General features: G+C 40.4%; 3 protein-coding genes across 5 annotated transcripts; 2 read left to right on the top strand and 1 right to left on the bottom strand.

Annotated features, from left to right (window-relative positions):
- Window positions 1-57: 57 nt before the first annotated feature.
- On the bottom strand, window positions 58-13364 carry rnf41l (ring finger protein 41, like). 3 transcript variants are annotated; one of them, XM_034228103.1, is made up of 8 exons: window positions 13331-13364; window positions 4263-4486; window positions 3394-3600; window positions 2564-2703; window positions 2219-2245; window positions 1543-1705; window positions 1317-1437; window positions 58-707 (listed from the first exon to the last, which is right to left on the bottom strand). In XM_034228103.1, the coding sequence occupies exons 3-8, from the start codon at window positions 3597-3599 to the stop codon at window positions 336-338; spliced, it is 1029 nt and encodes a 342-aa protein (XP_034083994.1). In that variant the 5' UTR covers window position 3600; window positions 4263-4486; window positions 13331-13364; the 3' UTR covers window positions 58-335. The 3 variants fall into 3 exon arrangements, with proteins under 3 accessions (XP_034083994.1, XP_034083996.1, XP_034083995.1); XM_034228105.1 differs by lacking the exon at window positions 2219-2245; XM_034228104.1 differs by lacking the exon at window positions 13331-13364 and having other exon boundaries at window positions 4263-4490.
- On the top strand, window positions 5935-25376 carry rad54b (RAD54 homolog B). Its single transcript, XM_034228102.1, has 16 exons — window positions 5935-6048; window positions 6890-7068; window positions 7186-7375; window positions 17712-17930; window positions 18773-19066; window positions 19766-19928; window positions 20009-20234; window positions 20624-20710; window positions 20800-20920; window positions 21011-21150; window positions 22043-22333; window positions 22775-22938; window positions 23282-23543; window positions 24071-24137; window positions 24236-24433; window positions 24920-25376. The coding sequence occupies exons 2-16, from the start codon at window positions 6922-6924 to the stop codon at window positions 25138-25140; spliced, it is 2790 nt and encodes a 929-aa protein (XP_034083993.1). The 5' UTR covers window positions 5935-6048; window positions 6890-6921; the 3' UTR covers window positions 25141-25376.
- On the top strand, window positions 13988-17346 carry LOC117553952 (fibrinogen silencer-binding protein). Its single transcript, XM_034228106.1, has 2 exons — window positions 13988-14885; window positions 15888-17346. Exons 1-2 carry the CDS (start codon window positions 14479-14481, stop codon window positions 16441-16443), a joined length of 963 nt encoding a protein of 320 aa, XP_034083997.1. The 5' UTR covers window positions 13988-14478; the 3' UTR covers window positions 16444-17346.
- Window positions 25377-26459: the final 1083 nt, after the last annotated feature.

Raw genomic sequence — 26459 nt, 5'->3', positions numbered from 1 at the left:
AGACCGATCACTAATGAGGAAAACATGAATCATTTAGAATTCAAAGAAATTGCCTTTAACACACTTTTTTTTATTTAAAAACCTGAGGGATGCAAAATTCAGGGCAACATTTTCTGTCAGCAGATCATATCAGTGGTTAGTCTACAACATGTATTAACCTTTCAACCACAACATGGTTCATTCCACAGCAGATCATCTATATTTTCTTTACCAAATGAGTGATGAGCCCCAACATACTGTGCAAACACTATTTAATTACTAAACAGCCAAATATAAGAAAAATATGCATTTCATCTTTTCTGGACGGGTTAACTCCCCAGCAGTCCAGTCTCCCCTCAGATGACCGTCACCTCCCGGTTCTTCCTCTTGATGCAGTCCAGAGTCAGGCTCCTGGTCCCGCCCTTATGCGTCCCCTCACCCAGCAGAGGGGAGGGGGGGGCTCCTGTTATGGGGCTCTGGGCTGAATGTAGAGACAGACTGGAGGCATGTAGAGAAGCCTCCCTCTGCTGGGGTCTCATTGGCTCAGTGTGGAGCTCCCACCCAGGGGTCTGATGGTCCACAGGTTGCTGGCTCCTGATTGGCTGCAGGTCTCTGAGCAGCTCCAGCAGCTCCCTCTTCTCCAGCTCGGCCTCAGCCAGCTCCTGCCTCCTCAGACGCTCTGCTCCTAGCAGCGCTCGCATGTCACACATCACACGGGACAGCTGGTCCTGAGAGGAGAGGACATGAGAAGATCACTGAGCATGCATGTTATTGACAGAGGTGGATAAAACATGTAGGTCTTAAAAGTAGTTCTACTTGAGAAATATGTATTGAAAGAGTAATAATTGAAGACCAACATTAAAAAATAAACTCCCTGGACAATTGTCACTAAAGTACTAAATTATGAATTTCCTTAACAGCATTTATTAAAGAATAATTTTCCTATTGAATCTCAACTGTAAAAACCATCTATAGTTCTTTCTCCCTCATAAATATAACATAAATAATTATTTTAAACATTGTACTTGATACAGAATTGCAACTAAAGTGTAACTGAAATAAATGTAACTGAAATTAAACTAAAAACATCAACATTTCCAAGAAGACTGCTGATTAAGATCATCTTATGTGAAAGTATGCTTAAGAACAAATACTAAATGAATGTAAAAAATATTTTGTGGAATATTCAAAGGTACTGTTAATGTTAAAATGAATAAACCATTTTTAAATGTGCTGTTAAAGCTCTCTTGATTAAATGGCAGTCCCTTGAATCTTTCCTTCAGCCTTGCTGTTGTTACCTTGAAATACAGAGGAGTTAAAAACATGAGTCTGGTCACCTTGAGCTCCTCCACATCGTTCTTCAGCTGCGACTCTTTCTGCACCATGTGTCTCCTCTGCGAGTCCAACCGAGACTCCATCTCTCGCCTCACCTCCTCCACCTTGCACAGCATCTCTGCCCTGCCATACGCATTCAGTAGGACATTAATTACTAAAAATCTAAACTGCAGCAATTACCTCTGAGTTAAGGATTAAGAGACAGTGAAGCCATTTTTACAACCACACCTGAGCATCTCCACCTCTGTGCGCAGCTCTGCTACACAGTTGTGCTGTGATTGGTCGATGGGGAGCAGTGTGTGTCCGCAGCCGTTGAGACACTCCCTGCTGCGGAAGTTACACTCTGACAGGTGAGCCTCCAGACCCCGCCTCTCCACCTGCACAGGACAACCTGCAGGGAGCACAGATGGATAGGCCCCACATGAAGCACCCATGCACACACTGTCTTTCAATCTATATATATTGTTTATCCTATTTATTTTAATTATGCCAAGATATATTGAATACTGCAAATATCTTGATAAGCCACTTTTGGATTCTAACCTCTAATGCACAATATTTCTTTAAATATATTTAATTATATGTGTTTCTAAAATAAAAATCAATACGTGTCACATGTCATTTATACTAAAGCAGAGTGTAAAAAGGAAAAAATAATGTGGTATAAGCCAAGGAGAATATGTGAAACAGTTTTCCACCGCTAACATATTGACCAACCCAACTTCCTTCACTCTTTGCTGCACTTTTGTCTCATTTTAGACCAAATGTGATACTTCTTAAAGATCACAGCAGTCACAGACAGCAAGAGAAATATCAGGTAAAATGTTCTTTTGCTTTAAGTGCTTGTAGTACTGAACACTGCAAAAAGCCACACTGCATGCACACACACTGTAACTGTACCTACCACAGCGGTAACATATGTACTCTCCACCTGCCAACGACAGGTCACAGACACAAAGTGAGCACAAGAGCATATGCTTGTATATACATACACACTTTTAAATTGCTCATTAAAGAGTGATGGAAAGTTAACCCTGAATGCACTTTGTGTGAGGTCTGTGGGAGTCCCATAGGTGCACGAGTTTGGGAGGTAGCCATGACAACAAAAGAGCCACCTGTTGCTCCCACTCACAGGTGTCACATTACCTTTATATCCCTCACATCCACACATGGATAACCATTCAAGAAGATACAAACACTGCCGATAAACACAACAAATAACACATGAGCTCAGTGTGAGGTATCATACCTGTGTTTGAGCAGGAAATGAAGGCGAACTCGCACTCATCCTCATGTGTGTGCAGGCTCTCCAGGGAGCAGACAACCTCACAGCCCTGAGCTGCATTCACACAGCGGAGCTGCAGGCGGTTCAGGTCATTACGCATGTATCTGCAGAGAAAATAAAGGTGAGCACAGAGATCAGTACATGTGTCAACCACTCAATAGTAAGAAGGACATGTGAAACCTGCAGGGACAGTTCACCCCAAAATCAGAAACCGCCTATATATTTCACCTACCTGTAGTTGAGTAATCTATATTGTTTTGGTATGAGCACAGAAATTGTTTTTTTTATCCTTTTAACAAATATTATGAGGCTCTGTATATATTAGGTGTAAACATATACGTTTTTTAAATATTGTCAAGTGACACTTGATTATATGAGTGTCTCGTCCATGAGCAGAAGCATGCTTCCTTATGCTTTGTAATATAGTATAGGACTAGGACTCGTGCAGTACAAAGAAAATAGTTCCTAAATGAAAATGCTCACAAAAAAAGTGGATTATCTTCAGTAACTGTGTCATGATTTTTGGACAGAGACTTTTTAAATGTACATTTTTGGCATTTTGAGCTCCACAAGCTGAGTGCCATGTAGTTCCATTACATTTGAAAGAAAGCAGACATCTTTGGGCTCATATCTCCAACAATCGGCATGTCATAACCACAACAATATAGATTGATAAATAGAACTAAAGGGGAGAGGAAACATATGAGTTGTTTGTATTTTGGGGTAAACTGACCCTATAAGAATGAGCATTACAATAAAGAGTTAATACATGTCACACATTTACAGAGACAGACCTGTACAGTGGTTTGAGACTGCCCACATCCAGGGGCATCCTGTCCTCGGGGCAGGAGTGGTGATGGAGCAGCCAGCTGCTGATGCAGGCGCTGCAGTAGGCGTGTTCACAGGGCGCCTGCAGGGGGCGCTCCAACACGTCTCGACACACACAGCACAGGAGACCCTCATTCACATAGCCTACAAACCTCTCCAGATCATAGCCCATCCTACAACCACACAGACCGATTATACAGAAATGGCAAAGGTTAAGGGAAGAACACAAATCTCTCATCTGTTTCTCCTTTGTTTGAAGGCAAGACACTGCAGGCAAACACATCTATCTTTCATGGTTTGGTAAACAGAGTTTTTTTTTAATGGTTTGGGTTTGGGGTATTTGGCTTCCAATACATGTCTACATTTAGATAAGTGGAATAAGAAAACCTCCAAAATCAACATTCAGGTGTTTATTTTACGTCACTTTGTCTGTAGATTTGTCTAAATTCACTCAAAGTTAGCTTTAAAGCATGTCTCATTTGCATATTTAAACAAAACACTATATTTTACTCAAAGTCATTTATTTTACTCTGAACCAGAATTTCCTCTGTTAAAAAAACGTTGTACGTATGTAAACAAAATGAAAACAAGAATTTGGATCCTGGCTTTATTTTCTACTTCTGGTTCAATAAATGTTTGCAGGTTAGTACCTATGTAATGCCTTATTTGCATATTTATACTTGTATACATACTTAATTTAAGCAATCTAATGGGGAAGTGTCATGGTGATATCTATTAGATGTAGTTTTTTTGTTTACCTTTGTCACCTGTAATGTCTCCCTTAACCATCCATAATATATATAACAACCTAAAATAATAACAATAAAGTTCCTACCTGACAAAATAACTTCATCAAACTCGCTCTTCTTCTTTCGTTTGGTTGATTTGAATCCACTTGTTCCACCTCAAGAGATCTTCCCTCTTATCTCTGCACAACTACAACAATCTATTTGTCTTCATTCTCTCTTTTTGACTTGTGGCTCCATCAAAGTGAGGGTCTTCTTTCCCTTAAAGCCCTCCCCTCCACCTTTGGGAGTGTGTCTCCATGGAGAGGTATCCCTGACAACCAGCATTCAGGACACAGGCAGACAGCTGTCAGACGAGATCAGATCAGAGACTCAGGCAGAATTACAGGAGAACAGACACCCAAAAAACAGACACATTCTGCAGAAGTGTGTTTTTCATCATTGTCTCACCAATACATACAATACAAGATTGTGGTGTCTTCAGAGATTACTGCTGTCCTTCCACTGTTTTCTGTCTGTCACACTACTCTACATTACTCTCTCGCTCTCTGGATGTGGGATTAACATGGATTACACTCTCTCTCTCTCCCCCTGATTGGATTACAGACTACACAACGTCAGATGACACATAGTCAGACCACAAAAAGCAAAAAGCACTCCATATATTATGAACCTAAAGCTCTGACAGATTTACTGGCGGAAGAAATAATCAGATCCTTTACAAAAAAGAAACGAAAATGGGCCCTCCCATAATGTAAATCATATTAAATTACAAGTGAAATAAATGTTTCCATTGACATATCCGATGAAGTAATGTCATACTTTGTCTTCGCTCTTGGGAATGAGATGTGCATTACAAGTTTATTTTTTTTAAACCACAATTTTTTTTGTTTCTTACTCTTTGTTTAAAACAAAGGAAAGGCACCAGTAAGTGTTATATCAGTTTTATTGGTTTGAATATATGATATATTTGAATATGAAGTAAAATGAACAGTTTCCCCTTTAAAACCACTTCGACGGCAATGCTTATTTGTTTATGCTTTATAGGTATTTTACCTTGCTTTCATAGACTTAATGACTTAATGAGCAAAGGACCTTTGGTGAGGGGCGGGGCGGAACTCTCGGAAGTCATTTCAAAACAAAAGCCCTCGTCTGGTAAACGACAGTAGCTACTGACGGTAAACGACAGTAGCTGATAGGTAAAGGTTTTAAGCATAGGTTTTAAGATATCGTTGGACATAGGTCGTTGAGACCGGCTTAAATGCCTTTTGGAGCCTATATTGTTAAGAATAGTGTACTAAGTGTCTTTTACCACAAGAGGGCTTTCGTTATGAAATTACTTCAGAGAGTTCCGCCCTGCCCCTCGAACAAAAATAATTTGGCCATTTAATATTGAAAAATCTAAAACAAAAAAGCAATTTACTGGTTTAAGAAAGAAAAACAATTGATACAAAGGTACCCGGACTCGTGCTCCTGACTTTACCCTTATTGGAAGTATCATAATAATAACGATATGTAAAACCTAACAAACGTAATCATCTCAAAATTGATTCTGATGTTTTTAAAGGGGGGACGTGAGGTCAGCACAGGGTGGTAATGGGTGTGCTCGATTTTTAACCCAGGGAATGACAGAACGGGGAAATTCAATGTTAGCGTGAAATGAAAATTACTACGATAATAAAATCAAGCGCACCCAACTCAATATGACCACGCCCACTGCCGTGGTTCAACCAATCACGATCTTCAAATCATTCAGCGGGAGAACCCGAACAGAATCGAGAGTTTTAGAAAGAAAGACAGGTCGATTGTTTTTTATTGGAAAACGCTGCTATTCTATCATCTTAAATGTTTTCATTAGACGTTTAGTCCGACTGGGTATGTACGACACATTGTCACCCATTATCAAACATGACATTATAAAGCCGAGTTTAAATATTGTCACAAGTGTTAGCGATTGTTGTTAGCTAGCTGGGAAACTAGCTTGCTAACATGTCACTCACTGTGATGCAGAGGGTTTATGCAGGTAGAGCTTGATCCTTTAGTCATTTTAAATTAACCAGGTATATCATGTCCAAGCCTTTCAGAGAGGTTGAAAATGATAGAAAGCTTAGGGTTATACTATTGTCAACCAGATTAATATAGAAACATATTGGGAGTGAATGGCATTAAGTCATTACATGATGTCTATGCAGACAAGTAGAAGACACAGCGTTAACATAATAACTATTAGACTGATGTAGAGTCAAGTGACACCAACATTATAATGTAGATTTTGTTTCTTAAAATCAGTAAAACTAAGAACCTGACACGGGATTTTTGAGAACAAAATAATATAACGTACATGCCCCTCACACTCTACCAGGGCAAAATGTGTCTTAATAGTAACATACGGGTTGAGCTGTAATTGTGATGGTACAACTATAATTATTTTTTAATTGTGTATTAAAGCTTTAATGAATTTGATCATCATGAAGTATTATGAGATTTGTATTTCCCTTTGTCTTGGTCTGAATGTATACATACATAGTTTACCTTCTTCCTGTTGAGGACGAGGCAACCAACACTTTAATAGAACAATAAATGTTATTTAGTTGAACAAAAACATATTTGTAATTTTGTCAGAGCTTCGATAGGACCTTGGGTGTAGTGCCGACTAGAACCTAATGAGTTGCCGGTATCAATTACTGTATTAATAATAATAAATGTCTGTCTTTAGGATATAAACGATTGTTAGTTGCCAGAAGCATCATGCGACGCTCAGGAGCTCCCAGCCAGCTCTCAGGCAACGCTGTGAAAAAGCCTCGGTTTGTTTCCCCTGGAGCATCTCCTTCCTTTCTCACAGCTGAATTCAAGCCCCTTAGCCCTAAACTTGGTTTAGGCAATGCACTGGAAAAGGTAACATTTTCACTACAGTTAACCTACAGTATAATATGTCAGTATTCGTTTGATTCCCTTAATCATCATTTATCATCCAGTGTTGTTGTTTAATTTTAATTTGCCTTCATTCTGCAGGTCCAGAGAAGTCTAACAGCACCAGCTTTGGGTAAAACAGAGTTTGATGCCCAGCCCAAAGCTGCCCATCCTGCTCCAACCTTGTCAAGGGCACTGGCTCGTGTTCTCAGTGTGGCAGAAAGTAAGGAAAATGAGGCAAAACATCCTACCACTGTCTCACAAGAGTACTCCGAAGACAACAGACCCGAAGGTAAGACACAGCGATTTGTGGCTGGGATATTACGGGCAACAGTAGTCATGTGCAGATTGTGCAACAAATCCACGTTGGAACAGGTGCTGTCCCTGCTGCCTTTGTTATGGTTGTGTAAAGTACTGTGAGAGTGAGGGGAACACATATTTCATTAAATGCTTCTTGTTGTACCTATTTCACTATTACATAATATGTTATCTAACATCATCTGCAATACAAAAATGAAAAGGCTGTCTGGAAACCTACATATCACTGAACTACATATCAACATATTGGGAGATATGACAATTAGCTTTGAACATGGTCTACATGTGTATGAGGTATGAACTGATACAACAAATATCAAATCGTAGTATGTTCTTGAACCCAATAACAGAAAAAGAACTGCTTGATATTGTCAATACTCAACACAGTAAACAGTCCAAACATTATTTAGGACTAAGTATGAATATTGTTAAAAAAGTTGCACCAAACATTGTAGTAAATATATGCAATAAATCGTTCCAACAAGGTATTTTTCCCAATTAAATGAAAATTGCGAAGGTGATTCCGGGTTTTCAAATCTGGTGATGAATTAAATCTTAATAACTATAGACCCATTTATTTACTGCCACAATGTCTGGAGTCATTCCTCAGCTAATTTAATATACTATGCCCCAGCCAATATGGATTTCAGAAAAATCACTCTACTTCTTCAGCAGTAATTGAACTGGTTGAAGAAATTACCAACAACATTGAGAAAAAAATGATTACAGCTGGTATATTCATTGACCTTAAAAAGGCTTTGGATACTGTGAACCATACTATACTGTTACACAAATTAGAACATTATGGCATAAGGGGTCAAGCAAAAGAAGAGAAGAGTTATCTGATAAATAGGCTAAAATATGTGGATAGAGACGAGGCGAAATCAAACAAGCTTCCTATAACATGTGGAGTCCCTCAAGGATACATTTTTGGTCCAAAACTGTTTCTGATTTATATTAATGACATTATCAACACCTCCGACCTGTTAAAATTCATTTTGTTTGCCGATGATACCACCATTCTCTGCTCCCATCATAATCTTGGTGATCTTGTTAAAATTGTTAATGCAGAATTAGAAATACTATGTAACTGGTTTGCAGTTAATAAATTATCCCTTAATGTGGCCAAAACAAATGACATATTATTCAATACAAAGTGAGAGTAGAAATGACTGCATTATACGGATTTGCAATACCGAGACCAATACTGGTGCATGTACATTTTTAGGACTGCTTGTTGACGAAAAACTCAACTGGAAGCACCATATAAATTATGTACAAACTAAACTGTCAAAAACAATAGGTATTTTGTATCATACTAAGAACATTCTCGAGGAACAAATACTCAGAACTCTTTATAACAGTCTATTTCTCCCTTACCTTTACTACTGCTCCGAAATATGGGGAAACACATACTCAACAAATCTACAAAAAATAATAACATCCCAAAAAAAAGTATTACGAATAGTCTGTGGTGTTGGTAAATATGAACATACAACTCCCATATTTAAAAAAACTCAATCTATTACAATTTTTTGACATAGTAAAGCTTAAAACAATACTGATTATGCACAACATTTTCCATAACAAAATGCCTACTAACATTCAAAAGCAGTTCCAAACCACAGTCAGGAAATACCCAATTAGGCATCCTAACTGGTTGTGTAGCAAGCCCTGTAGAACAACCATCAAATCACACAGCTTATCCGTAATCGGAGTTAGAACGTGGAATGGACTTCCAGACCTTTCAAGTATCACTTGTCATCAACAATTCAAAACTAAATTCAAAAAATGTATATTTGCAGATTACTCCAGCTAACAAATATTGGGTATTCCCAGAATCAATATTTTTTTAATAGAAATAATAACTTCTCAGTTTGTTTATTTATTTAATATTGTTTACATTACTTTTTTTTTATTTGTTCCTTCTTATTTATTTTCATCGTTATGCGGTTGAATTAGTATTTCAGGCCTGGAAATTGCCTTGTAATATTTGTATTGGATGAGTGCATTTGGGTAGTATACACCTGAACATATGGTGCTTATATTTTGTGTATGTGTGAACATAAAAAAAGTCACTTGTCCACAATGTTTATATGCATATATTATTATATGTATATATTATTATTATTTATTTGCCAAGTACATGTGTACATATATATCTTTTTATATATAGTATTTTCCTTTTCAAAAAAGATAGTCAACTGCTATTGACATGTGCAGAAAATGACCCTATATCTAGTTTTCATATATATATATGCATTTATTTATTTTTTCCCCAAATTCAATAAATTTTTTCTCTAGTTTTTCTTTATTTCTTTGTACTCCTTAATTTCTATACGTTTTTGACGCAATAATGCCAATGTTATATTAGGATGATTCTCGGGAGGGCTACTTCACATAAGCTATGCTTCAGCCCTCCTGCTTCTACTAATTTTTGTTTATCTTTGTGTGTATGAATTATACTTTTTTCTTTTTTGGATGAATTAGACAAGGCAAGGCAAGGCAAGTTTATTTATATAGCACTTTTCAACACAAGGCAATTCAAAGTGCTTTACAAAAAATGAAAGAGATTAAGAAAATGTCATTTAAAATCAGTCATTAAAAAGAAAAGCTAATAAAATCAACATTAAAAGAAAAAAATACATGGATAAAAGTTACAGTGCTGTCAATTAAACATTAAAAGCAAAAGTACATGGATAAAAGTTACAGTGCAGTCTAAGATATGAATAGTTCAATTAAAAGCAGCGACAAAAAGAAAAGTCTTCAGCCTGGATTTAAAAGTAGTCAGAGTTGTAGCGGACCTGCAGGTTTCTGGGAGTTTGTTCCAGATATTTGGAGCATAATAACTGAACGCTGCTTTACCATGTTTAGTTCTGACTCTGGGGACAGAAAGCTGACCAGTCCCTGAAGACCTGAGAGATCTGGATGGTTCATAATTTAGCAGGAGGTCAGAAATGTATTTTGGGCCTAAACCATTCAGTGCTTTATAAACCAGCAGCAGTATTTTTGAAATATATTCTTTGACACACAGGAAGCCAGTGTAAAGACTTCAGAACAGGAGTGATGTGATCCACTTTCTTAGTGTTAGTGAGGACTCGAGCAGCAGCGTTCTGAATCAGCTGCAGCTTCCTAATAGATTTTTTAGTGAGACCTGTGAAGACACCATTGCAGTAGTCGAGTCTACTGAAGATAAAAGCATGGACAAGTTTTTCCAAATCCTGCTGTGACATTAGTCTTTTAATCCTAGATATATTCTTTAGGTGATAGTAGGCTGATTTAGTAACAGTTTTAATGTGACTGTTGAAACTCAGGTCAGAGTCCATGACTACACCTAGATTTCTGGCTTTATCTGTTGTTTTGAACATTGCACACTGAAGCTCAGCGCTAACTTTTATACGTTCTGCCTTGGCTCCAAAAACCATTACCTCAGTTTTATCTTTGTTTAATTGGAGAAAGTTCACATCCAGTCATTGATTTGTTCAATGCACTTACTCAGTGTTTGAATTGGAGCATAGTCTCCTGGTGAAATTGTTACGTACATTTGTGTGTCATCTGCATAGCTATGGTAACTTATTTTGTTGTTCTTCATTATCTGAGCCAGTGGTAGCATGTAGATGTTAAAGAGAAGAGGCCCCAAGATGGAGCCTTGAGGAACCCCACATGTCATATTTGTCAACTCAGATGTGTATTTACCTATAGAAACAAAGTTGTTTCTGTCCTTTAAGTAGGATTCAAACCAATTTAGAACTGTTTCCGAACGTCCCACCCAGTTTTCCAGTCGGTCTAGTAATATGCTGTGGTCAACAGTGTCAAACGCAGCACTGAGATCTAATAATACTAACACTGAAGTTCTGCCACTGTCTGTGTTTAAGTGGATGTCATTAAAGACCTTTACAAGAGCAGTCTCAGTGCTGTGGTTTGGACGAAAGCCTGACTGGAACACATCAAAACAGTTATTTAAATGCAAGAAATTACTCAACTGTTGAAAAACAACTTTTTCAATGATTTTACCTAGAAATGGCAGGTTTGATATGGGCCTGTAATTGTTCATTACTGAAGCATCTAGATTATTCTTTTTTAAGAGCGGTTTAATGACTGCAGTTTTCAGGGCCTGTGGAAAAATACCTGAGTGAAGAGATTTGTTTACTATATGAAGTAGATCTGAGGCCATGCAAGGCAAAACATCTTTGAAAAATCCTGTTGGAATAATATCAAGGCAGCAAGAGGAGGATTTCAGAAGTTGAATAATGTCCTCTAGGTTTTTATCATTAATCTGATGGAATTGTGTCATGATGTCTGAATTGATGTTAAGTGGAGATAGGGACAACACATTTGCTGTTCCTGATGCAGAGGCACTGACTGCTTGTCTGATTCTACTGAATTAGTAGAATAAACAGTAGCGTGGCGTGGGGAAAAAATTAAGGGAAGCCAATAATACCTCCTTTCTTTTGGGTCGGGGGTGTGGTGGTCAATGTAATAACGTAACCAGATGAGTTACCCGGTATCATTTTACACACATTTGTATCATACAGATGCAGGACTTACACACGCCTGTTATCTAACCGACAGGTCCGCACGCACTCTCCGGCCGAAACTCTAATAAGCATTCATTCACAAACTAAATCAGGAGACCTTTAACGTTTTACGTCCGACTCGCTCCTTTTTTCCTCTCTGTACACAGCTCCAGTTTTGGCATTGGCCTGTCATCAGATTGTATTTTAGTTGCTGCTGTAGCGGAAGTTTAGTACAATTATTTTTGATTAAACACTTCAAATCTCTTCCCTCCATAATTGCACTTGCTTCAGTTGCTTGCTACTTTCTAATGGCGGTGAGAGTGGTGCAGTGACACTATCTATCTTCTATCGATTAGATTTATGATTCGAAAATTATAAAAGTAGGGTAGACATGTGGATATTATCCGGCTGAATAAAACGCGCATTTATCTAACAGGTTCGTTTTCCACTGACCTTATTTCGAGCTATTTTCCAAAATCCTATGGAGAAATCCCACTGCTTTTTTGTCGAGGGAAACTTATTGTTCTTGTTCTTGTTCTTATTATACATCCATGAGGGAAACCGAGCGCAGCTTACTTCCGGGTTTTAGGATGCGTCACTGCAACACTAAATTGATGCGATTTGATTGGATTGTGAGGCAAGGGAAGCCAGCCGCCTCTGGCTTCCCTTGACATGGCCCTGACCAATCACAGCTTGGCAGGGGCATGACGTGATGTCATGTCTGATTGGTCAATCCTTCCATTTTTTTTTCACCAAGGGAAGCCAATTTCGGCTAGCCTCCTCTCGCAACAGAGAGTGCAATCTACTGTTTCACCATAACATCTAGAGGGACGCTGTTTCACTCTTTGTAACATATTCAATGAGAATGGGGGAGAGACGGGCCGGCAGCAACACACAACAAAGAATTTCCGAAACTAAACGAAGTGTTTTTATTTATTTATTAAAATTATAAATACACTCCGAAAAAACAGGGGAAGCCTGGCTTCCCTTGGCCTCCAGGAGAAAACGCCACTGAGAATAAATAATTTAAAAAAATTAAAAATTATGCAAATTTGAATGTATGCTCTCTGGTTCTCATGCCAAGTATTGTGAATACCTTTAACTAAATTAATTAGTGCACAGTTATTATCTTTGGTTGCAGAATCTTAAAATGCATGTGAAGAATACTCATTTGTTGTTCATTCGGTTCCTTTTTGGCTGCAGAAGGTAGTCTGCTTTCACTCCAACCAATAACGCTTGCCCCCTTCTCTCCACATGGTTTTACTATAATCACACACCGATGCATTTGTAAACATCACCTCCACCGTCACATCATCGATGCTTTTCCTTGATTTGACTACTCTATAATAAGCAAAGTTGTGCTTCAGTTAAATGTCCATTGAGTGATTTTCACAAGTTTATACGTAAGATACCTGTGAGAAGCCGCATCATGTAACACCGCTCTCCTATTCCGCAGTGCCCGACTCTATAGCTAATAATAACACACACACACACACACACACACACACACACACACACACACACACACACACCACACACACACACACACACACACACACACACACACACACACACACACACACACACGAGGGCTGGATGTTAAACCGGGCGGGTTGAGTGACAGCAGGTCCAGCATTATGTAAATTAGCGGGGTAGTGCAGCGGCAGCGCGGGGAAGATTAGGACTGTGCTCGGGATCAGTGAGCCGCCTCCTCCTGCACGAGCAACTAGTGCCGCTGTTTTCCTCACAAAACACCACTCCGTGCTCGCCTCAGTACCCTTTCTATACGCATTTCCTAAACACATTTTTTAATCATATGAATCGTTATTTTTGTAACCTTCCTTCACTGTAGACGGCTGAAAATGGATAAACGCTGATATTCCCGCGGGCACGCGCAGCTCGCTCGCAAACCCCTCCCCCTTCACATAGTTAAACCAGCGCTACATCAAAGCGTCACTCACTTTGGGAAAATAGACCCCCTGACCCCTAATAACCTGTAATAATACACTACTTAAAGGCAGTGTTACATATTTGTGCAGGACACAGAGCTTCTGTTGCCGTCCCTATTTTATAATGTTGAGGCAGTGCTGTGCTCTGTGCTGTGCTTGGTTTGGGTTTTAGAGAGACCGAGCTGTAAGTAGGTCGGGCTGGGCTTAAGCGGCTTAACTACGTCAGCCTAAGCTGGGAGGAATTCATCCAAAGCCCTCCGCGGTAGGCGGGGGCCTAAACGAGGCTGGCCTAGTTAAGCCTGATTCTTATTGTGTGCAGCACAGGCTGTTTTTGTTGTGCAACGTGGCTGAGAGGGAACCTAGGAGTAGAGTATAAATCCATGCACATTTTAGAAATGGCATATGTTTGATTTAGAAGTAGAATAGAAGGTACATTTGAGATATATGGGAATGAGACCAGAGTTGGTTTTATCACCGTGGACCAGGATAACCCAGCAGCAGGGACAAAAAAGACAGGTGGGAAGAGTAAGGAGCGTCAGTTTTGAGAGTGGCTGCTGAACGCAGAAAGCCATAGGCTGGACTTGGCTTACGAGGGACCGCTATGCTATAAGATGGCATCCAGCTCTGTGTTTTTGTCCAGTATGGTGGGTAAAGCTCGCTCGTCCAACTTCACCCTCTCTGAGAAGCTGGACCTGTTGAAGCTGGTCCGTCCTCACATCCGCATCCTGGAGGAACACACCAACAAGCATGCAGTCATCGTGGACAAAAACAAGTGCTGGGAAACTGTTGCCGAGCTATACAACGCTTTGGGAGGAGACAGACCCCATCGCACCGCTCAGGGCCTCAGAACCCTCTACAAGAGGTTGAAGGAGTCAGCCAAGCAGGAAGTGATGCAGCGGAGACACGCCCAGCCAGAGTACAGATCGAGCATCTCTGAGCCTACCAGGAGAATCATGGAGATGATCCCTCACCTGTTTCAGCACGTGCCCATCCATGAGAAGGACCAGGCACTGCGCAGGTACAGTGTGATATGCACCCACGAGCACAGACACTCATTTAATACAGACCTAAAGGTATAACTCGACAGTCAGCTGAAAGTTTAGCAAGAACATTGACAGTTTTAAGTCAGGACACTGACTCATCTGTTAGAGGAGGAGGGAGGGGAGGGGCTGAACTCACAGCTCAGAAACCAATCAGATAACACACTCTGTGTACATCGTAAGGCACAACAGGAAAATACAGTATGTCCTGTTGTTATTTACTGGAAGAAAACTACTCATTAGTAGTTTTTTCTTTTATCCACATAAAAAAACAGATTTTCTTTGATTAATCTGCCAATTTAATTTAAGGTCAATTGTAGTGTTTTTATTTGTTTGGAAAAGGCAATTACAAATAAAAAATTCCACCCCAAAATAATTCTTTAAACGTGTTCCAATTTCCCAGTGCTACATAAAGGAAGCAAATTTAGCAGAACAACTGATATTGTGTCAGGAAAGCACACAGAAGACAAAAAACCCTGTAGTTTCATTTCAGTTTATTTAAGACTTGGCAAGGGTTAATAGCAAAAAAAGAAAGGATAATTCGTAATACAAAAAACAGAACAATTTATCATTCAACTTAAAAAAAACATTCATCTGAACTTTGTTTTCTGAGCCTGGATGAGTACAGAGAGTCATGTACACTTACAATTGTACATCAGATGTATTAGGATGCCTCACGTCACATGTAGAACACAGAGAACACAAAATGGCACCACGCCATCTGCATACTTGAAGCAACACCTTTATTGTATCGTAAGAATAGAGCCTCTGCATACTACTCGTTGTGTAGCTGCACCAAAAATGAACCATAGACATACACAAATGTTATTTACTGTTGGTTTGTTACCAGCATAAATGTGTTATTTTTACTTTGGTAAATCGCCAATTTCCTCTTGTATAGTCTTATTTGACCTGATCCTTGAAAAATGCTGGTTAAGCACTCTCGTCTGACTTAATTGTATCCTTTATTCCATTTGTAGATTAATATACAGCAAGCACAACTCTCCTGTGGAACACCCTGGCAGCAGCTCCTCTCTGGCTGGACTCCAGGATTACTCAGCAGCTGTCCCAAGTATCCCCCATGAGGTGGTCCAGCTGGACCCTGAAGAGGATGTAAAACCACCGCCAGACCTCCCCATCCTCTCCACACACTCGGAGCCAGGGCTGGATGGAGGCCAGGAGCCGGAGGCAGAGCACGACTTGGGCAGCGTTCACGATTACGAAGCATCCCTCTCCCCCGTCACTTCCTCCGTGAACATCACCCTCTCCACATCACCGATACCGTTACGTTGCGACCTCTTTCCCAACGACCTCTACCCTCACCACGAACCTGACAGGTTTCGCTCTCTGCACCTCGCCAAAGAGGAGCACGAGTTGGTGGTAGCCAATCACAAGAAGGTTGCCCTGTACCTGGAGGAGAAGAGGGAGGGGCTGAAGAGGAAACAGGATCTGGAGGAGGAACTTCTGAGAGCCAAGATCAAAGTGGAGAAACTAAGAGCTGCTCGACTGAGACACGGACTGCCAATTCCTCTATAGTGACCATGAACACACACATCAGTGTTTGAAAAGTAGAGGCTCTGAGGAGCTTAAAGTGCGGAGAAGAAGCTGAGGAGCTATCACACTCATCAGTTTTTATTTGGAGGGCTGTTTCAGAACTTGAATTTTCTTTTGGAAACATAGTGCCTCGTACAAACACTGAAAGCCTGTTTGCATATCGCAGGATAAGCCTGACCAGTCTGTGTGTATACTTGTCATTGTTTAAATGTATCTTCATTTACACTTTTTAATAGAAGCAGTAACACAACTTGTAAATGCCCATATTATAAACACTGTGAGAGCCAAAATAGGCACAAAAAAAAGAAGTGATATCAACGTTTTGAAAGGAATATTATTAGTAATAAATGGCATGTACCACGATGGTGCTTATCCTGCCTAGATCCGCCCCTATGATGTATGCATCTGTTATCATATTATTAATGATTCACTACTAACTGGAGTATCTTAAAAAGAAAAAATCCACTTGATCTAACGAATCTGAACGAAAAAAGAAAAAAACAGTATCTTGTAGCACTTTAAGGTATCCAAGCTAGCGGCGCTTATACAGTATTCTGTATGTTAACAAGGAAATATAAGCACAAAAAAACAAAGTTACACTTTGTAAAACTGAGAAGTGTTCAGAAACCCTGCACTGAAGCACAAGTTAAACTGAAGGCCTTAAACACGAGATGCTACTGATGACAAATCTTGTTCTGTGAGTTGCTGTAGTTACATCGAAGTGAGTTCAAGTCCTAATTCTCTCTGGTTGCTGAATTAATGGCGAGTTAGGCGATCAAAAATGTGGACTTAGATTTGCGATGTTATCGTTATATAATGTATGTGACATTGATTGTATTGTAATGTTTGTTGGTATATGAATGTTGTCAGTTTCTTTTACACTTTGTGCTTATGTGTACTTGTTTTTATAAAAAAAGAAAAGAAATACTCCTGATTTTGTGTTTATTACAAACATGCATTCGCTCCGATTCGCTCTCATGATTTCAACCTCCCTTAGGAAGATCTCTTACTTTGGTGTTTTGTCAAAATCACATGATGGCAAAGGGTCCTTACACTTTTATTTCTAACAGGGCATGAGTAGCACTTAAGTTTTCGTGCTTGTGAATTTATGAAGTGGTCTATCATGTTCGATATGAAGCTCTAGTATGGTGTGTAGACTGGTGCAGCAGTGACCCCTGCTGGTGAGTTATGCAAAGTTTGTATTAGATATTTATTTTGTTTTCACAATATTATATGTCTTTGTGTTTCAGGATTAAATGGTGACCCTCAGTTGACTTCAGGGTCAATCGGTGTTTCTGGAACGGCAGGCCCAGACGCTGGCTGCAGTCAGGATGGAGTGCGGTACCTCAGTGTGATGTGGTGTAAAGCCAGTAAGAAGAAACACAAGCGCTGGGAGGGCGATGCAGTCCTGATTACAAGAGGACGCACCGCCACACTGAAAGACATGGAGGGGAAGGACATTGGAAAGGGTGAGACAGAGACACCCCAGTTTAGATTTAGTCTTTACTTATCGTCATATTAAGTTCGGTGGGAGAAAGAGGGGCGTGGCAGTTTTCTTTCCCTGTGACAGTTGAATAACCAGTACGTAGGATTCACAGGGATCAATTGGCATACAAAGAAATATGTTATTCATAACTTTGTTTTCATTAGGCTTTATCACCTGAAAAAGAGTTGTGCTTTTGTCACCTTTTTGATAAGGGATTTCAAAGTCTGAGAATGTAAGCCGCCTCTCAGATAAAGCATAAAAAAAGCCAATCCCCAAACACCCCTTTTGTCTTTTTGCTTACTTTTGTATAATTCCTGGATCCCAATTGGATTATGATTAAACTGTTTGATCAAAAAGACACCCAACAACTGAGCCATAACTTGAGTCTACACCAAATGCATAACAAATTCAGGCATTTATTAGTTAATGCTTTCCCTAAACTATGGCATCTCTTTGAACAATTAACACACATTTAAGCCACTCTATATGATCTTCTGTCAACCAATGTAATACTGGACCTAGAGAGGTCCTTTTGCATTTTTGTTACCTGAAGGCCACCGTAGTTCTCTGACATGCTTGAAAAGAGAGGGGTGAGCTTAGCGTTATTCAATTGGCTTTATCCATAGGTCCCACTGCATTCTACACACTGGTGCTTTTAAGCAAATCTTTAACATATGTCACTTTAAATGTTAATTTCATACATACATACATACATACACAAGATGTACAATTTTAAGTAGATTTACTGAACATTTAAAACTCGTTTTTTTCCCAATACACACTGTCATATGTTCATTGTGTATGCCTGTGCATGTTTGTGTGTAGGTAGCGGCTACAAGGTGTCTACGCTGACCTCCCTCTCTGATGGAGAGACCCTGATGATCGGAGGGAAGGAGGTGGAGGTGATGGGGATCATCTCAGCTGAGGACTTTGCCAGGGGACGTTGTTTCCAAGAGGTTCAGGTAGAGGGGCCAGTATCAAAGACGGCTCCACCTCCCTCTCGTGGCCCGGGGTCCAAAGCTTTCTGCTCCCCACTGCTGTCAGGCAGAGCAGATCATCCAGGGTCCAACCCAGAGAAGGAACAAACCTGCAAACCCCGCCATGACCCGCTGGCTGCAGGTGTGTAGTAATGATAATACTTCTTTATGATATGTCAGGATTGTTAGTAAACATGATTTCCAAGAACGCCAGTAAGGGTTTTACCGGGAAATAAAAGGCCTGGATGGCCAAGGAATATAAGAGCAGTATGTAAGTTATTCAGAAGCTGAACTCACGCTTTGTGCATGGGTTTTACAGTCTTAATAGGGATCAATGGAGGAATATATATCATTGGTTTTATAAAACCTAAACTTATACTCAATAGCACTATACTCATTCATTCATTCATACTTTGTTTCTCAAAATATATGTTCTCTTGTGTTGAACAATCAGTTTATGGACTGTGAAAACAAGATCATTTTACATTATTTGTTTATATATATTTATTGAACAGGGACCATGCAAAGAAATACATAAATCTCAAAGAGAGAAGAGATGCTATATGCCAGAATATAGTTTAAAGCTCATTTCCACCTGCAGTCCCTGGGCAGGTACACACATCACAATCAACAAAACATTTCCTGGTGCTTATTACACTAAAAATTAAAACAGATCAAAATAAAGATGTATAAAATAGAAATACTAGTACAATTGTCAATATATCTTTAACTTTACAGTTCATTTAAAATTGTTCATGTGAACAATAAATAAATCATCTTGTTATATTGCCTCTAGTGTGCATTATGTGGAAACATACTCAGAACTCTGGATCTTTCTCAGGCGCTCTGGTGATGCCTCGCCCCTCCGCTAACCACCAGTGGTCTAACAACAAGGCGGGGCTTCCTGTGATGGACGTTGTTATTGACCCTTACCTGACGACCCAACTGCGCCCCCACCAGAGGGACGGCCTGCTCTTCCTCTATGAGTGTGTCATGGGCTTGAGGTAATGGAGCCGTTCTTGAACCACTTATCTTCTGTAGTTCGTCTCATCAACAGATGATATTAATGTGTTTCATCGTGTAGAGCTGTGGGGCGCTACGGGGCTATCCTGGCTGACGAGATGGGTCTGGGGAAGACCCTCCAGAGCGTGGCGCTGGCCTGGACGCTGCTTAAACAAGGCCCATACGGGGGGAAACCGGTTGCTAAGCGTGTCCTCGTGGTCACTCCTGGTAGCCTAGTACACAACTGGGGGGCGGAGTTTAACAAGTGGCTGGGCCGAGAGCGGATCAACGTTTTCACTGTGGATCAGGTGAGGAGGGGGGGGGGGGGGGGGGGGAATTATTTATTTGATGAACAAGAGAGAGACCTCAATTGTCTGAAATGACATGTTGTGTGTTTTAAGAGATTTCAGCATCTGACATGTAACAAAACAACATAATGAGTAACAGTGAAAGCTATCATAACTAAAGTTATTTAAAGTCATGCATAATATATTTTTTTAAACCGGCCATTTAAATTGTGTATTGTGTATTTGGTACCTCTGTGCTCTTGTTGAATTCTGTGTCTAATTGATATTGAATTTACGGTGATCTGTGACTTCTCCTGATCTGTTGGCCTTTTTTCTGAATCACCTTTTTTCCTTAATCTAGCATATATGAAGTCATTAATGTTATTCATCCTTTGTTGACATACGTACAGGACAACAGGATCGAGAAGTTTGTGTTATCTCCTCTGCACAGCGTTCTTGTGATCAGCTATGAAATGCTGCTGCGCTGCCTGGACCAGGTACGTTCACCTTGTCTGTCAAGTGTGCATTCTACAATTAAATTAGCCTTTATTGTCTTTCGTTATATTGATGTATCTCATGATTACAGGTACAGAAAGTGGAGTTCGGTCTTGTGATTTGTGACGAAGGCCACAGATTAAAGAACAGCAGCATCAAGACGTCTTCAGCCATCAGCAGCCTGAGCTGTAGTCGCAGAGTCATACTGACAGGTACTCACCGTCGCTGAGATACAGAGGAAGCTGGAGGAAAACTGTCTCTGACAAACAATGCACAACGAAACGTGTCTTTGTGTTTTGCAGGCACCCCGGTTCAGAACGACCTGCAGGAGTTTTATGCGATTATAGAGTTTGTTAACCCGGGCATCCTCGGGTCATCCACTGGGTATAGGAAGGTTTACGAGGAGCCCATTCTACGCTCCAGACAGCCCGGCTGTGCTGAGGTAATACAACCTCTGACCTTTTTGTTTTTTTATTTCGATATAGTCACAGTACATACACTGCATATATACACTACAGTACATACACTGCATATATACAGTACATACACTGCATATATACACTACAGTACATACACTGCATATATACAGTACATACACTGCATATATACAGTACATACACTGCCAATGCACATTTGGGAATCAACTATTGTATTCATGTGTTTTTCTTTCTCTCTACAATAGCTATTCTTACAGAGCCTAAAACGGTTTAATTTAGGGACCAAATCTATGTTTTGTGCCCCCCAAAAAATAAGCATTTCATTACTTCCATTTAGTCGATGTCCCTGTCACAACAGGGGAGAATAAAACAGATTTTTTTATCTGTTTTCCAGCCCAGAATTTTTTTATTGACCCTCGATCTTTATATAACTGCAACGGGACAATTGCGCTCTAAACGTTGTGTGAACTGTGGACCCAATCTTTTCTTTGGCTTTTATGCATTCAACTCAGTGGTTATATTAAAAAACATTTTTATAAACTACATTTTAAGTCCAAAGCCTGTTAAGTAAATGTCCCTTATCCAATTTCAACTTTGGAAACCCAAGAGTTACTATATAATATACATCTTCAATTAATTGTGCACTTAACACCGATTAAGGAACATGTGCCGATTTCAAAACTGCACACATTGCTTCATGCAAAGTCAAATTTATTTTGAAAGAGGACTTGTTATACTTTAAAAGCCTGAAACATCATTCATAAAAATAAGGATATAACTCAGCCAGCAGACTTTACCTGATCAAGCTTGTGGCATGCAATTCCAAACATTTGAATGAGTGTATAAAGAAAACGTTATCTGGCAATAAACCTGATTTAATTTCATCTCTGCCGTCAGGAGGAGAGGGTTTTGGGGGAAGAGCGAGCGGCGGAGCTCTCTCGTCTGACCGGGATGTTCATCCTGAGACGGACGCAGGAGATCATCAACTGCTACCTGCCTCCTCGTCTGGACTGGACGTTGTTCTGCGAGCCTTCCCCTCTGCAGCGGGACCTGTACCAGCAGCTCCTCGGCCACAGAGTCTTCAGAGCCTGCCTCCAGGGCTCCACGCAGACTCACACTCACCTGGCCTGCATCACCGCCCTGAAGAAGCTCTGCAACCACCCCGGGCTGCTGCACTCCACCGTGAAGGTAACACTCTCTGCTGCTAGGAAGGGGAGGGAAACAACACCCATCACTAATGAGACAAGTTGATCGTTTTTCGAAAAAGCTCCACATGGATTTTTATGATCTAGCCTTTTTATATCGTCTTTGTTTTAATTAGTTAACTTCTTTATATTTCTCATACATGTTTTATGGTTTTTGTATGTTGTGTTGATTTTAGTACCTGTGTTTCTAACTTTGATTATCTTGTAAAGCTGTTTGAGCTGCAGTTTATGTTATTAATTAGGCTTTATAAATTATCTTTTCATTGTTATTACAATTGTTTTTATTAAATATTCATCCAGCCACTTAAGATATTGATCTGATAGGACAGCACCAACTCTGTTCAAAGCAGTTTGCATTTATGTCTTAGTGTTAAGAGATTTCCCCCCCCAGTCTTAACTGTAAGTACTATGTTATATTTCTCAGGAAAAACAAGAGAGTGGTTCAGTGGAGAACACTTTATACGACGGCCTAGCTGAGCTCTTCCCAGAATCCTACTCTTCAGGTGGACTCAACACGGCTGACTCTGGAAAACTTCTGGTGCTGTCGGACTTACTGAGCGTCATCAGACAACTCAACCCTACAGACAGGTGTGTGTGTGTGTGTGTGTGTGTGTGTGTGTGTGTGTGTGTGTGTGTGTGTGTGTGTGTGTGTGTGTGTGTGTGTGTGTGTGTGTGTGGTGTGTGTGTGTGTGTGTGTGTGTGTGTGTGTGGTGTGTGTGTGTGTGTGTGTGTGTGTGTGTGTGTGTGTGTGTGTGTGTGTGTGTGTGTGTGTGTGTGTGTGTGTGTGTGTGTGTGTGTGTGTGTGTGTGTGTGTGTGTGTGTGTGTGTGTGTGTTTGCAAGTGTGTGTGTGTGTGTTTGCAAGTGTGTGTGTGTGTGTTTGCAAGTGTGTACTTTTGTCCATATAGACTGACAGTGTGTGTGCCCCTGCAGGGTGGTCGTAGTTTCCAACTATACTAAGACACTTGACATGCTGCAGGACTTGTGTGTTCACATGAGCTACACCTTCTGCCGACTGGACGGACACACCCCCACCGGCCAGAGGCAGCGGCTGGTCGACGGGTTTAACAGTCCTTACTCTCTGAACTTCCTGTTTCTGCTGAGCTCCAAAGCAGGCGGGGTGGGGCTCAATCTGATCGGGGCTTCCCACCTGGTGCTGTATGACATCGACTGGAACCCTGCCAATGACATGCAGGTAAAACACACACTGAGACATGGTTAGAATTTACTTGTATATACACTCTTCTTGCACTATTTCTATTTTATTTCTATTTACTTGCACATCTCCAAACAATCTCTTGCACTATTTTATCTGTTGTATTTGTTCCATGTCCCATATATATGTTGCACTGTTGGAGGAGCCTGTGACCTAAGTTTTTCATTGCCATATCTACACTGTAGCTAATGTGCCGATGACAATAAAGCCTTGAATTTAACTTGAAAGGTAAAAAGTCTTTAACACTGCTTTCTTTGTTTTTGGTCTCCTCTGTCTTACGCACATATTTTGGGGACCTTCACACCTGACCTCTTTTATTGGGTCAACCAAATAGTGGTTTTAGAGCTTTTTTTTAGTTTAGGCTGGTGTGAAAACTGTCAATTGAACCCTGTTTCACTCTGGCCCTCAGACTCGCATCACTTATATATACATACATATCCACCAGATGGTGCTGTGAACATTTGTGTGTTTTCTTCCCTGAACTTTTTCCTCTCTTCTGTGTCAAGGCCATGGCTCGGGTGTGGAGAGATGGTCAGAAGAAGACTGTGCACATTTATCGTCTCCTCACCGCAGGTCAGAAAACTCACATGCACACACAATCAGCCAGACTGCTGAGCATATCATGATCCAGACTCCAGCTTTATGTCTGGGTGTGTGTTATTTCCTTTCAGGCACTATTGAGGAGCGTATATTCCAGAGACAGGTGGCCAAACAGGGGCTCTCTGGGACAGTGGTGGACCTGGGAAAAAAGGCGGAGCACACCAGCTTCTCCACCAGTGAACTGCGAGATCTGTTTAGCCTGACAGACACACTCTGTCTGACACACGACCTGCTGAACTGCAGCTGCAGCATGGACGGCTCGGCCCACGGTAGGCATCGGGGCGACACGCATTTGACTTTACTGAGTCTTTAAAAAGACAGTTAGCCCCCAAAATAATTATTTGAATATATTGCTCTACTTAACTTGAATTTGTGAAGAAAACTGTTTTACATGAATACCTTCACTGCAGACGTCAAATATGAAAACTGAGAAAAAATGTTAAGAATTTAAGTAAATGGCGGCCATGTTTGACAACAGCAAAACATTTACAAACAACTTCGATATTATTCAGGTTACATGAATCTATTGGTATGCTCGACTACTACTTCCCAAACACAATTTTGTTGCATTTTATGTGGAAGTTTTTATATATTAAGTTGTTTTGTTTTTTAATCGGTGCGTTTAGGTAGTATTGAGCATACAATTGGATACATGCACCATTTTCCTCATGATTTTAAATAGGCTAAGTAACTGATTAAAATGATCATTTTATGGATTAAGAACTTGTTTAACTCCCTGTTTTCTTCTCCCTTAGCTGTCGACGAGGAAGACGAGCAGGTTTCTGCTAGGCCATGCCAGCTCGGTCGTCAAGGTGACCGCGGGGGGGCGCCGCAGAAGCCTCTCAGCATGTCTGAGCTGATGCAGTGGAGACATTTCTCTGGTGACACACACACCTTCTCAGACCCTTACCTCGATCTCGCACGAAAACACATCACCTTCGCCTTCCAGACCACCATCTCTCACACCACTCCGTGAACACACACAGATTACACTCTAGATATAGAAGACACACACACACACAAACACACACACACATTAGTTTTACATGTTTTCGTTCAGGCTCTCTGGGCTTTGTCAGCAGCCTGGCAACAAACACTCAACAGCGCCGGCAATGAGTGACGTTACTAACATTCTTTATCTATTCTTAAACATTGTTCTTTATTTGTTCAAAGTAATTTCCTGTAAAACTTCATAAAATATGTGAAATTCAATGTGTGAACATTTGCTATTGACTGAATAATTCTTCCTGGTAAATCAACCACTTCAGATGTGTGTTAGAATGAGGCAGATTATAAGTGTTTGTGTACCAGGTATGTTTTATATCCACACTCGGTAGATAAGCACGCTCAAGGGGTATTTCTGTGTCCATCTAGAGCAGTGTTTCTCAAACTTTTTCATACCAAGGACCACTTAACTAATAAAAAAACACTCGTGGACCACCTAACTCCACAAATATCAAAAAACACATCGTTTTTCTAGAACAGATTACAAATCGCCTGAAAATGGTACAAACATGTGGCAACATGTGTGATGAAGGTGTTGCCCTGGGCTATATCATGCAATCGAAAGTTAAACATAACCTCGCTCCATTGTGGAGATATTCCCGCGAGAGTGCGGAAAACTGAAATGTATTTATTTATTTCAAATGTGAAATGTTACCAATATACTCACGGACCACTAGAGGGCGCTCACGGACCACCAGTGGTCCGCGGACCACACTTTGAAAAGCACTGATAGAGTAATATTTACTGTGATTTAGAGGATTTATGTCGTTGTGAGAAATGTTTAGTTGACAGACCTTGGGTGGTATGGAGAGAATGTGTATACAACCATCCATAGAAAATACTCAGTTCAAGGCCGTGTGCATCAGGAGCTGAATCTCCCTTTACAATATTACTTTTTCTGCTTTAAATTCACAGTTAATCTGATATAAGGACAACTTCTTTGTCGTGTCGACGTTTTTTTTAAATGTGGGCCATAGTTGGATCTGTTCTGTCTGTCATTTTGCAACATGCTCCTGCTCTTCAACACAAAGCTGCTGTGTGGGAGTTATCTCGTTATCGCGTCCTGAATCTACATATGATTTGTTCTCGCGTCTGTCAGATTGACAGAGCTCCAACAGAATAAGTCTTTACATAAACAGGGTAATTATTATTTATGGGATGCTCACCATTTTGCGTGATTGTTCAGCACATTGTTGCATAATAAATGGGAATCTCTCTTTCTCTGAGATGTTTAGCTTTCCCTTTAGTGAATATAACGGCCGCAGCTAGGCGGTCAGTGTGTGTGCAATA

Source organism: Gymnodraco acuticeps, unplaced genomic scaffold (genome assembly GCF_902827175.1).
Source record: "Gymnodraco acuticeps unplaced genomic scaffold, fGymAcu1.1, whole genome shotgun sequence".
NCBI lineage: Eukaryota > Metazoa > Chordata > Actinopteri > Perciformes > Bathydraconidae > Gymnodraco > Gymnodraco acuticeps.
This window is presented reverse-complemented; position numbering and strand designations above follow the sequence as displayed.